The following is a 14,404-nucleotide window of genomic DNA, read 5'->3' on the forward strand; positions in this document are numbered from 1 at the left end:
AAGTAAGTATTGTCGACATCGATTAAGATGGCAAATGGCACATAAGTGCCTATTTTAAAGTAACAGACTATAGTAACATGTAGCAACTTTTATCACTGTGATACGGCACATAAACTCTGCCCAGATGATGGAAGTGTCAGATTAATACGATCTATGTCTGCTTTACAAATATCTACAGTAGATTAAAAGCAAATCATAACTTAAAAAATAAATAAATAAGTTAAAAAAAGATCTGAAATGTTTCAGATTTTAAAATGTTGCCTTTGCTCGCTTTGAAATCCTTGAGTTTGTTAATAAAAATTTGTTAAAGTTTTACAAAATAGGAAATCGATAATAAAACAAATACCAAATTTCATATTTGGTCTTCCACATGCCCATATTTGTAGGAGGATTACATCATTCAATATTTGCTCTATATACCATTGTTTTATCACAATGTGAGAAATATACATACATTTATGCAGATTTTTCATTATTTAATTTCTTTAAATACGATAATACTTTGTGGCAACAGTTTGAAAAGTGATTCGCCATTTGTAGTAAATCGACACAAAACAAAAATAGTCCTTCATGGACAAAGCCCCTTTGGACTAAAAAAAAGATAACAAAGAAAAATCAGTAGGGATGGAGAAAAGGAATTTGCACAATTTAAATTTCTGATATTTGATAAATTTTATTTATTGTCAGGAAGCACTTTCTTAAGTAATTCTTAAGTATGGCTAAAAAACTGGGAGATTTGATGGAAAATGGGAATGCTGGCAGCTAAGGACACACTAAGGGACAGCATAATAAAAGGGTTAATTTTCTGTGCAAACAGCTCCCATACAAGGATTTCTGGGAGTTTGGATTCATTACAGTCCAATTAAATTTTTTCCATGCTTCAACAGTGCAATTCTATCAGCCATATTAACCTTGAAGGCTTATGACATAGATTATGATGCATGCAATGGCAGTTACCTCTAGCAAGAGTGCTTTTATCAATGTGTACATAACTTTGCAGATGAAATGCCTATGTCTCATCAAGATCTAAATTCTTCTCCAACAGGAGAGCAAACAATATTGATGAGTTTCGAATCATATGCCTCACCCCCACTCTTTCTGAGTTATGTGATATAAAAAATACATATACACTTAATTAAATTTATTTTTTAATCTGCTTTACAAATTAAACAACAAAGAGTAAAGAAAATGTTAATAAATACCAAAACTTGAATGAAAGTTTTTTATATTTATAAACTACAATATATACTTAAAAGCTCAATAAAAATATAATAATTCTCTTCCACCCCACCCGGAAACTTTGAAATTTTTCCTGGTTGAGAATTCCTGTTTTACACAATTTTGCCTTTCTGTGAAAACATTAGCAAATAAGTAGATAATTTAGGGAATATATCAATTATGAAGTCATAGCTGATGTACGTAGGTAAGTTGAAAAATAAGTTTCCCCTGTCGACTGTGGTCAGAGTTGTGTATGAAAGTCAAAAAATAGAATGAGACATTAAAGATATGACATACCTTTATTTTATTATTCTCGTACGTGTACATTGAGACATTTGTCATATCGCTTGATAAGCTCCAAAAAGTCCTCCAAGAAAAATTCACGCTTTGCATATGGAAGAAGCGTTGAATGGCTATGGGCGAAAGGCTACACAGCAGGAAAACGCGCAAGTCACCGATAACCATTGGGTAGAGGTTGCTGCAAATCAAGCAGATGGTGCTGTTGCAGTGCCTGCGCAAAGCAGAGACCAACCTCTCATTTGAGCCCCGGTAGGTATGGACAGAAGGTGCGTTTTGAATTCGTGGTCAAAGGAGGAAGTGAGAGCAGTTATCCGCTATGAATGGGCACGTGGAGTATCAGGAACAGAAATTCATAACCGCCTCATGGAAGTCTATGGGCCAGGTGTGATGTCGAAGCAAATGGTGCGGAGATGGTGTCGCACATTCAATGATGGACGTCAGCGAGTGGAGGACATACCGAGAGCTGGCCGGACGCGCACGGCCACTACAGATGCAAATGTCAGGAAGGTGGATGACATGATTAGAGCGAACCGGCATATCACCATCGATGAAGTAGCGGAAGAACTTGGAATCTCACATGAGCGAGCTCAAAACATCATCCACGACATTCTTCGATACAGAAAAGTGTCAGCACGATGGGTTGACAATTGACCTCGACACACAAGGAACAACGCATGGGGGTCAGCCTGGAACATCTTGTGCGTTACCATGAAGATGGCAATGACTTTCTGTTTCGGATTGTGACGAAGAATGAAACGTGGGTCCACCATTTCATGCCAGAATCAAAGGCCGCATCTATGAAGTGGAAACATCTGTCATCACCTGTCCGAAAGAAGTTCAAGACAACTCCCTCTGCAGGTAAAGTGCTCCTCACAGTTTTCTTGGACGCCCAAGGAGTTTTGTTGCTGGACTTTTTGGTGGACTTCTTCCATATGCAAAGCCCTGATTTTTTCCTGTAGGGCTTTTTGAAGCTTATCAAGCGATATGACAAATGTCTCAATGTACTTGGTACCTATGTGGAAAAATAAAGGTATGTCATATCTTTAATGTCTCATTCTATTTTTTGACTTTCATACACAACTCTGACCACAGTCGACACGGGAAACTTATTTTTCAACTTACCCTCGTATTAGCATAATAAAAAAACCTCAGTGCTTAAGTTGTTGGAACATTGCAATTATTGTGTATTGTACATGATAATTTATCACTTGTTAAAATTTTGCATTTTAATCTATATATATAAAAGGAAGAGTCTGTCTGTCTGTGTGCGTGTTGTTTTGTTTGTGCTGCACGTAAGCTAATTGACCCAGGGCTATGAAATTTGGTACATAGATGCATCTAGTTAGTGCAACTTGAAGCAAATTTTTTCAAAATTCAAATGAGTTTTTATTTTTAACCCTCTGACTGCTCAATTTGTGGACTAAAATTGCTTTCCCCCCTTTTTTTTCATATTTTAAATCTATATATATATTGGAGAATTGAAAAATGCATTTTTCCTTTCTAGAAAATGTTTTTTTATATAGATTTTTATAATAAATTTCAGTCGAATTACAGTTAATTTCTATTTATTGCATAATATAAAAAAGTAAAATATATAAAATTTAAGAAAATATAAAGCACTGAGGAAAAAATACCTTAGAAATGCAGTTTAGTATGATAGAGCTCAAAACAGGATTCAAGGCAAAGTCTAACTTCGCAGTCTTTGCACCAGATTCAATAAAACTAATTAATAATCAATCTAATTATTAATCTAATCAATAAATCTAATTAATAATTCAATAATTTAATTAAATAATCACGATAATCACTGAATGTTTTCCAGCAGCTATTTCTGTAAGGAAAAAGGCCAAAAAGTGGAGTTTGAGCGGCAATACCATGTGTGTTGTATTTTATATGTGTTGGGTACTGCTCAGTTATGATTACAAGATGTACACAAACATCGTTTATTCTACATTACTCATCTACTATTCTATATTACAGTTATGGTTAAACATAATAATAGATATAGTTACAGTTACATTTATAACATCTCCCTTTTTTTATAAAAAATAATAATAGTAGTAAAATTAAACATATTCTTTTAAATAATAAGGTTTCTTAACAGTCCTACCAGATCGAGTGACGTAGTTATGTCCATTTGAAAAATTTGATGATACTATACTTCTTTTGCTATTTGGTGACACAACACTTCTGTTAGATTTTGAAGGACTTACAGGCACATCTAAATTTGAAGTGCTCCTACTATTTTCATGTATCTCGGGCTCATCTATAACTTCATTCTCATAGTTGTTTTGTATTGCAAACTCTTCCTGATTAGTTCCTTTAAGAAGGTCTCTTCTGTTCCTTTCTACAATTCTTCCATCTGTTCTTATAATCCTATATGAACGTGGTCTTTCTGCTTCTTCTATAATTTTCCCTCTTTCATTTAGTTTTTTCCCTTTCTCTTTTATGTAAACATGATCTCCTGTTTTCAGTCGTTTTAATGGTCTTGCATTCCTATCATAATAACTTTTTTGTAAGATTTGTCTCTTCAGTAAATGTTGTTTATGGTCTTCATATCGTTTAGCTTGGACAAAATTCTCTTTTATAGGCATCAATCCATTTACTTTTCTTCCAAACATCAATTCTGAAGGTGACTTAATTTCATCTGAAATAGGAGAGTTACGATATTCCAGTAAAACTAAATATGGATCCTTGTTGTCAACTACAGCTTTTTCTAACATTCGCTTGACAGTTTGAATATGTCTTTCAACCATTCCATTAGACTATGGGTATTTTGGACTTGAAGTTCTGGTTTCAAAATTCCATCTTCTTGCAAAATCTTTATATTTCCTGCAATTATATTGTGGACCATTATCCGAATATACTATTTTCGGAATACCATGTCTTGCAAAAATTGATTTCAATTGCTTTATCACTGCTACACTTGACAAATCTTCCAAACGTCCAATTTCAACATATTTGCTAAAATAATCTATAACTATTAGATAATCCCTTCCTTGAAAGTAAAAGAGGTCTGTTCCCAATACTTCCCATGGACCATTATGTATTTCTTTAGATATCATTGGTTCTTTAGTATTAGCTTTTTGTAAACTTAAATATGTTTGACAATTCAGTACCAAATCTTCAATTTCTTTGGACATTCCTGGCCAATATAATATTTCTCTTGCTTTGATCTTGCATTTTACTACTCCTAAATGACCATAATGAATTCTGCTTAACATATCTTTTCGTAAACTTCTTGGTACAACAACACAGGAATTTTTAAATATTAATCCATTTGCTTCTGATAGTTCTTCTCTGAAGTTAAAATATGGTTTTGCCAGTTTTGGAACCATACATTTTTCATCTGGCCATCCAGTTTTAATTAATTTTCTTAAAACTTGTAGTTCTTCATCTTTTTCTGTTTCCAGTTGAAAAACTTCCATTTGGTAGATTCTTCCATTAGACATTGGTATACATTCTACAACCAATCCAATATGAGGTTCTATATCTCCTTCAAAGAAATCAGATCCTTCATCAGTGAATGATCTTGATAATGAATCCGCTATAAAAAGTTCTTTTCCTGGTTTATATTTTATCTCAAACTGATATGGCTGTAATCTTATACGCATTCTTTGTAGTCTTACAGGGCATTTATTTAATGGCTTTTTAAAAATTGATTCCAGTGGTTTATGATCACTTTCCACAGTAATATTTTTTCCAAATATATACTGGTGAAATTTCTCACACGCAAATACAATAGCTAAAGTTTCCTTTTCAATTTGAGCATAATTCTTCTGTGTATCTGTTAATGCCTTAGATGCATATGCCACTGGTAAATTATTCTGCAGTAAGACTGCTCCTAGTCCTTCTTGAGATGCATCTACAGATAAAACTACTGGCATGTTAATATCATAATACTGTAAAACTGGTTTATTTACCAAGACATCTTTTAGTCTTCTAAATGCTTTTTCATGTGTTGCATTCCAGTTCCAGATAACTTGTTTTTTCAACAAATCTCTTAAACATGATGTCAATTCTGAAACATTAGGTATAAATCTAGAAACATATGTAATCATTCCTAGGAAAGTTTCTAATTCTTTCACATTTTTTGGTGGTTTTATATCTAGAATAGCCTTAATTTTGTCTTCATCTGGTTTTAAACCATCTTTAGAAAATATATGTCCCATATATTTCACTTCATTCAGCCCAAATTTACATTTATTTAAATTAAATTTAACATTCTTTTCTCTGGCTCTGTCCAACAACTTCTTTAATCTTGAATCATGTTCTTTTTTATCTTTACCCCAAACTAATAAGTCATCTATATATATTTGAACTCCTTCTAAATCACTAAAAATTTCAGAAAAACTTCTGTGGAAAACTTCTGGTGATGAACTCAGTCCATATGGCAACCTTAAAAAACAATATCTACCAAACAGAGTGTTAAATGTAGTAAATTCACAACTTGAATCTGACAGTTTAATTTGCCAAAATGCTTTGTTTGCATCTAAAATACTAAAGACCTTTGCATTTGTCATTTGAGATGAAATTTCTTCAAAGGTTGGTATGTGATAATGTTCTCTCAGTATATTTTGGTTAAGGTGCTGAGGATCTAAACACACTCTTAAATTTCCATCCTTTTTCCTTACTACCACTAATGAATTCACGAATTCTGTTGGTTGGTTAACTTTCTTTATAATACCATCTTTTTCCATTCTTGCTAATTCCTTTTTTAATGGATTTAATAAGCTAAGTGGAATTTTCCTACAGGGTTCTATTTTACCAACAGCTCCTGGTTTTAATTTAATATGATATGTATATCCAGTTAAATTCCCAGTTCCTTTAAACAAATCTTGATATCCTTTTAAAAGTTCTGGTAACTTTTCGTTAGAATCAGGACTTACTGTACAAATCCTTTGTATTAGGTTTAATTTTTGCAATGTAGGTAACCCTAAAATAGCTGGAACATTTTTATCACATGCTACAACTTAAAATTCTATTTCATCCTTGTCCCCTTTCGATGTTTCACATAATAATTTACATTTTCCAACTACATCAATTGTAGTACCATTGTAATTATTTAAAGTGACTTTTGATTTAGTCAAACATTTCTCTCTTAAATTTAATTGTTTAAATTTAGGCAATGGTAGCACATTACACTGAGCTCCAGTATCCAACTTAACAAATAAATATTTAGATATGTTTACTTTTATATCTTCTACTGACCCTAAAATATATTCATTACCATTATTATGTAACTCATGCTCTAAATTATTCTGTACAACATTAACATTTTTAAAAGTGCACATTTTAGAAAAGTGATTTTTCTTTTTACAGTACAAGCAAATCTTATTATAAGCAGGACAGTTGTATAACTTATGAAAAGTTCCACATTTTCTACATGGTTTTGGATTATTGTACTTATTTCCTTGATAGTTTGAAGAAGATTTAGTACTTTGTTTTACATGATAGTCTTTCTTACAAGGCTGACTTTTTTCTTCTGAAGGTCGAAATTTATTACGTTTGATAGCTTCTATTTTATTTTCTTCAATTAAAGTTTTCAGCTGAAGTTCTGCTAATTCAGAAGCTTTACACATTTTAATACATTTCTCCAATGTTAACTGATCTTTCCTTAATAATCTGTCTTTGAGATTTTTATTTAGAATTCCACTTACTATTCTATCCCTTATTAAACTATCTTTTAATTCTGCAAATCCATAGTTGCTACTTAATTTCTTTAAATCGGTTAAGAAATCATCAAACGATTCACCTACATGATGTGTTCGACAGAAAAATATATGTCTATCAACACTTTCGTTTGCTTTCGGTATGCAAAAATGTTCGAAAGCTTCAATTACTTTGTCAACATCCTTCTTATCTTCTTCACTTTTTGTTTAGAACATCTTTTTTACCCAGGCTGCATGGTTCTTGAAAACAGATTTTCTTTTTTTAATCAACCACGGGCTGCGCCATGTGTTGTATTTTATATGTGTTGGGTACTGCTCAGTTATGATTACAAGATGTACACAAACATCATTTATTCTACATTACTCATCTACTATTCTATATTACAGTTATGGTTAAACATAATAATAGATACAGTTACAGTTACATATATAACACCATGTGCCTTCAAATGCCGCAATTTAGTGGACAACTAAAGATATCTATCTGTTGGCCAAAATGTAAACTAAACATCTAATACTGTATATAATTTATTTTAGTGGTTAAACGGGGAAAAAACAGGCTGTGCACCTCAACAAAGGAAGAAAAACACATCCCACAGAAATCGCGGGATGAGCAGATTTTGCTACATTTGAGTTGCCCATTGAAATCACAGGATGAGCAGCCAGGGGGTTAAAGTTTTTTGATAAAACTGCATCAAATCCATGGGAGGTAGCAACAATGGCATCCAGCCATTGTTTCTGATATCAGCACTGTTGCCACTTGGAAAAATGAGGGTGATAATTCTGTGCAGTTTTTAAATTTAATGTTTCTCTTAGATACTGGATGTTTGTTTTCCCGTCCATTTAAAAGCCAGATGGAGGCTAGCCGCATAGCGGCTAGTAACCTTGTAAAAGGAGATTAGTTAGAAACTGGGTACAGCCTGTCCCGGCTAGTGAATATAAGTTCACTTTATAGCCAAAAATCGGCTGCATCCAAGAGAACAACCAAGGAGAGGAAGAAGAAATAAACAGAGAAAAAAGGAAAGAGGGTAGCAGTGGTGAAACGGTGAAGAAGCAAAACAGGCTGAAAAGAACCCCAGTCCACTGCTTCCCATAAAAAGAAACCTCATCATTCAGGCAAATAAACCTTAATTAAATATAATTCTAATTTATTAACCAAATTCTTCTTATGCTATATTAAAATACAATGCTCTAATAAATTTAAAAAAAATCTTCATCTCCAAATCAAGTAATTTCTTATACAGTGGATAAAAAAAGTATTGGCAATTGCCTTAATTTATTCATTTTGACAAATAAATAAAATGTTATGCAATTTTAGCTGTCGTAAATTAAATACCAGACATCTTAGATCTATAAAAATAGTAAAAATTTTATTTTAATTTGCATTTTCTACGATTTCTTCTTTTGAAAACAAAAATTTGCATGTCAAAAAAGTATTGGCAAAGTTTTAACTGCTATTCAAATTTTGTTAAATTGAAGTTACGTGTTTCGATTGTTAAGAAACTCTACCGGTATAAAGTCTTTATTAGGCTCAGAAATGAAGGTTTAACTTATCGTGCTATAGGAGTGCAGTTGAATATAAGTTTATTTACTGTCAGAAGTGTTGTAAAAAAGTTCAAGGAAACAGGATCAACAGAAAATAAGACTAGAAGTCAATGACCTTGAATATTTTCTACAAGAGAAGAACGTGTCATTATTAACAAGGTTAAGAAAAACCCGAAAATAAGTGCAACCCAGATAGCTAGAGATGTTGCTTTCACTTCGCAAAAGACTTTCAGCGTACAGACTGTACGGAATCTTTTACACGAGAGAAGTTATTATGGAAGGGCAGCAAGAAAGAAACCATTCATCTTGGAAATAAATAGGAGAAAGAGGTTAGATTTCGCAAAATCCCACGTTGATTTATCTGAAGAGTTTTGGAACACAGTTATTTTTTCCGACGAATCAAAGTTTAACATTTTTGGCAGTGATGGACGATGATATGTGTGGAGGAGGCCAAATACTGAATTGGAAAAGCAACATTTAACTGCTACTGTAAAACATGGTGGAGGCAACATCTTAGTTTGGGGCTGTATGGCAGCTAATGGAGTTGGCAACCTGTATTTTATTGATGGTATTATGACAGCACATACATACATTGACATTTTACGCCATAACTTAAAAATCAGTGCCCAAAAACTTGGCTTGGGAACATCATTCGTTTTTCAAAAAGACAATGACTCCAAGCATACAGCAAATCCCACCCGTGAATGGCTACTCTACAATGCTCCTCGCCAGTTGAAAACCCGACCCCAATCGCCTGACATCAATCCAATTGAAAATTTATGGCACCTGCTGAATCTAGAAATAAGGAAACATAAAATTTTAAGTAAAGACGACCTGAAACGTTTACTCTTGCAAGAGTGGCAAATTTCTAACAGCACAACAAAGACCTTAGTTTCCTCTATGAGAAATAGATTACAAGCTGTTATAGATGTAAAAGGTATGCATACAAAGTACTAAACATATACTGATTTTGTTTTTGCTCATAATTTTGTCAATTTCATAATTTTGCCAATACATTTTTATAATGTAAATTTTGGATTTTCTCGTAGATTTTGATTAAAAAAAATATTTAAATGAAAATTTTGTTATATTTGTTTGTCTTTTCTCCTTCTGTAATCACTATGCTAAAATAAAATTGGTAAACATACTTTGTTAGCAAATATGATCATTCATAGGCAATTGCCAATACTTTTTTTTTATCCACTGTACCTGTTTTGTCCTCTTTCTCTTCGCAAATAGGACAAACATCAAAATAACTTAATCTATTTCTATAAACAAGTTTCATAATTACGACATTTCATTCTAATATACTGTTTACAGCAGCTTTGAGTCATTATGAAGAACAATATAAAAATATAAGCAGATGAAGGAAATTTTACCTTAAAACTGCAGTGTAATTCAGATAGTTAACAAAGCTGAAAAAAAAAATTTTTGAAACTTACTTCTGAATTCTTTTCCAGAAGACTAATTAGCTCATGGACTTCCTTATATTTAGCTTGTAAAGCATTACTTTCCACAGAGTCTTTCAATTTACAATCAGTAATAATATTATTAGAATCATACTGGATAGATGCATTTTCGGTAGTTAGATTAGAGTTGCCAGGGAAATCAGACTGAAATTCACTGTCTTCTGAAACTAGAATTTCATCTCCTTTAACTTGAAGACTACTCTTGGAGCAAACTGCAGAAGATTTAGTGGCAGTTTGCTCTGTTTCTGATATATCATTTCCATCAGATTTTAGGGGACTTAAGTCAAGCTCTTTTTTTAAATTTTCTCCACAATGATTAGAATGAATTTGTTTTACATCCGAGAACTGGCCGACAGCTTCGGAAGATAATGCAACTTGTAAACGCATTAGGTAGTCTTTGAGGTAATAAAATAGAGCATATTCGTCTTTACAAATCACAGATGTCATAAATAGTAATAAAATATACATCAATTCACAATCATTTAAGCACAGAAGGTGAGAGTCGGTAAAAATTGGTGATCGTTCAATCATACTGTATAAAGTACTTAAATCTATAACCTTTCTTTGGTCCTCGTTTGTATGAATATCTGAAACAGAGTCACTTTTCTCTCTCATAACAATATCAACATTTATTTGATTTTCGGCCTCAGAAATGGGAAAAATGAAGTTTGTGCTTTTCAGACTGTCGGGTTCCTTGAAACTTTTATTGTGATAAACTTCATCCTTAGACTGTTCATCAATTTTATCATTTGACAATATTTTTCCCCCATCGTTAATATTTATCCATTTTTTAAACATAGAGAATACCAAATTACCATCAGTCTCATCTGTGACATTTTGAACAGCATTACCAATTCTTTTCTGATTTGTTTCCATTTGAAATAGATCATTGGTTTCGTACCAACAGCGCATTAACTCGGACATTTTTCCGTGTTTAAAAGCAAGAATGTTTTGATGCGCAGCTAAATCAGAAAATTCGCCACAAGACGAATCTTCATTTGGAATCTGGTTTTCACTTTCGAGAGCATCTGAAAGCTTTTCATTGGAAGCTTTATCAACTTCATTATATGTTTCTTGTAATTTTTCATTCTGAACTGCACTATCAACATTGCTGCTACACTCATTTGTTGTTAAAATATTTTGGCAGTCTGACTTTCTATCTTCAGAGTTACTAGAGTTTACTGCTGTCTGATTTGAAAGGTAAGAATTTCCTTTCAACGTACTTTCTACGGCAGCATAAATTTCATCTTGCTTTTTCAAGAGTTCGGCTTTCCAATCTGCCTCCACCTTCGCGATTTCGATCAAGTCTTTTACATGTTCTTCTGAAACTGCTGAAACTGGCCCATTATTGCTACATTCATTTGTTGTTATAGTATTTTGGAAGTCTGACTTTCCATCCTCAGAATTTACTACCTCAGAATCAGAGTTTACTTCAATTACTAGAGTTTCTTCAAATCCCCGAAATATCAGATCATTAACTTCTTTTTGCGATTCTAAGATTTTAGCTTGCCGATCCATTCGTGTCTTTGTAATTTTGATCAAGTCTTCCAGGCTAAGCCCTTCTTTTATAGATTCTTTTGAAAGTAGCCAGTTTCCGAGCACATGAGAGTCTTCCTTTGTTTTACTATCTGTAACATTTTCTTGTAGCATAGGCTGGTTACTTGCAGCTTTATGACATTTTAATTCAAAATCCTTCTTTTGAACCAACTTGAGTAGGTTGTTGACAAAATTTGCAGCAAAATAAACAAGTAAACTATCCTCCATTTTCTTGGTTGACAATTTTTTTGTAATCCTTTCGGTGACGTTGAGTAAATCGGAACTAAGCTCTTCTTTATTGTTTATGAAACTCTTGTCCACTTCTTTCATCCACTGCATTATTTTGTCACAAAAACTATCGTAAATTTTTTGAAACTCCAAAACTGCATCATTACATTTATCACAATTATCTTTATTCCTAGCTTCAAATCCTATGGTGCCTGTCTGACAACACCAATGCAAGTCTAAAAGCAAAAATAAATATATTTTGTACATACAAATCATAAAACAAATAATATGTCTTACATAAGATACCAAAACTACCATAAAATACAGTTTCAGCAAGATCTGATAAATAAAAGGCATCATATGTATTAAATATTTATCATTTGAATTTCAGGAATTTATTAATTCATTAATTTTGATAGAAAGACTGAGAATGGCAAAAACTTAATTTTTAAAAGGCCTTTTTTTCATGACAATATCATATATCTTTCCTACATTTTATTTATATATGTTGGAATTCAGGAAAGCTGAAGACAACCAACTATACTTCCCAAAAGCCACAAGTCCATATTTAGCAGTGAAAGCGGAATGAAATGTGATTCTAAACAACCATTCAATGACAGTTTGTCTTCAGCATACCATGAAGGCAATGCAAAGTTTTCCAGCACTTTTGTTTCCTCTAATTAAAACTTGATACAGTAAAAGGTTTTTTTAATTTAAATTTATAAACTTGATACAGTAAAAAGTTTTTGAATTTTAAAATTTAAATTTAAAGTCTGTAACTTTTCAGGTTTTAAATATACCAGACATCAAAATTAAAAGATAATGAGAAAAATATACAACTGAACACAAAATTCCACTTCCGCCCATACATCAGCACATTAAACATGCAAATTCGGTGATCAGCGTCGTGGTGCACAATAGATGCATGTTGGAGTTCCAGTCTGTAGTGTTTCTTAAAAAGAATGTGGTTTCTGAGAGTGATCAGAATTAAGTAGTTATGTCTCAAAGGCATCATTTAAGTGAAGGTCAAAAGTGGCAGATAATTGGTAGAATCAAGGGAGGTCATCCAAGATTTGAATATCCCTCAGCGTCATAGGAAGAGTGCGTAGCCACTTTTTAACATTTCGAAGCCGGCTGGTACAGCAGATGTACCAGGAAAATGACTTTCTTTTACGCCGGCTATGGTACAACTGTCCTACCACCCATTCCCTCCCTACTTTGGAGAATCGTCTATCTGTAGATCTCTGGGTGATCCATTGTCGCTGCTCAGAACAGCCGCAGGCTACGCATTATTTCCCTCTTCTTATCAGTTTGGCTACATTTTGGCAAAAACCGCAGGTTTCGTCTCGCGCCAATATACTTGAAAATCAAATAGAGGCCATCTCTAATTTTTTTAGTACTGACTTTTGCTATGATTAAAATGTCAGCGATTTTGCATGATGTTTAAGCTTACCAGATTTAATGCTTTTTAATCATAGCAAATAAAAATAGATTTAACTTTTTAGATTTAATGCCCTTCTAGAAAATAGTTAAAACTGCTTTTATCGTTTACTTCCTTTTTATACTTATAATAAGATTTTATTTTAACGTTTTTTTTTTTTTTTTTTTTTTTTTAACTGTTAACTCTTTCAAAGTGCTTCTATTATATAGGCAATTTTGTCTGATTTATCAGGAGATAAATAAGAGACAATTGTATGCATAACAGTTTCTGTGATTTTCATTCATTCAATGATTTCATTCAATGATTGCTTTCAATGATTTTCACTGATTGTAAATTAAATAAAATCAATTTATCTGTAAACCCTCTTTTAGGATGAGATCTGCCAAAAAGTATTTAAATATCAGTAAAGCTCACGTTACTTCTAAATTGAATCAAAACATCAGTTACATTGTATAAAATTTCGGCCAGGTTTATTTGCTGAAATTCTTATACTCCTCAAGAGATAAAAGAAATTCAGACAAGTTAATAATAATAATAATAATAAAAAAACTTTAAAAAAGGTTGTTATTTTGTCTGTAAAGGTGTATGTCAATTTACTATTAAATGTATGAGAATTAGGATTGAATTACGGAAAAGCATGCGAACGCTCTCTGCTTAAGGGGATGGATGCTTTCGTGTAAACCTTTTTAAGAGAAAATTGCTTGCATCAACGTTCGGCCGAGCGGTAAAGTCGCTGAACACTGATAGTTCGGTTCGAGGTTCAAATCCCATGAACAGGCTGGCTGCATTGGTGTTCTCGTGGTTTTCCCCATGTGTAACATGTATACGAGCCAGTTTCCCTTAGAAAGTCCTCCACGAAGGCATCCCTTCCCTTAGGCAGATAGCCCTAGTATGCTTTCCCATAATTAAATACACTACCACCGCATTTACGTTCCTGGTGGAAAACTCCACATGTAATCAACCCGTTCCTCGGGTTTGATTGGATTAATTTTGTT

The 14,404-nt window shown here is 32.9% G+C and overlaps 1 protein-coding gene across 2 annotated transcripts in view; it reads right to left on the reverse strand.

The window, feature by feature from the left end:
• LOC118202890 (gem-associated protein 5-like) overlaps window positions 1-14,404 on the reverse strand; it is a 153,800-nt gene that overhangs the window by 4,065 nt on the left and 135,331 nt on the right. The window contains exon 25 of one of the 2 annotated variants that reach the window (XM_085821265.1): window positions 10,178-12,204. The exons of the other annotated variant lie outside the window; for it this stretch is intronic. Coding sequence (XP_085677391.1) covers window positions 10,178-12,204 — 2,027 coding nt within the window. The remainder of the gene's footprint in view (window positions 1-10,177; window positions 12,205-14,404) is intronic. 2 annotated transcript variants of the gene reach the window in all.

The sequence above is a fragment of the Stegodyphus dumicola genome, chromosome 7, assembly GCF_044657685.1.
Source record: "Stegodyphus dumicola isolate Sdum_Otavi_A_Nest chromosome 7, ASM4465768v1".
Taxonomy (NCBI): domain Eukaryota; kingdom Metazoa; phylum Arthropoda; class Arachnida; order Araneae; family Eresidae; genus Stegodyphus; species Stegodyphus dumicola.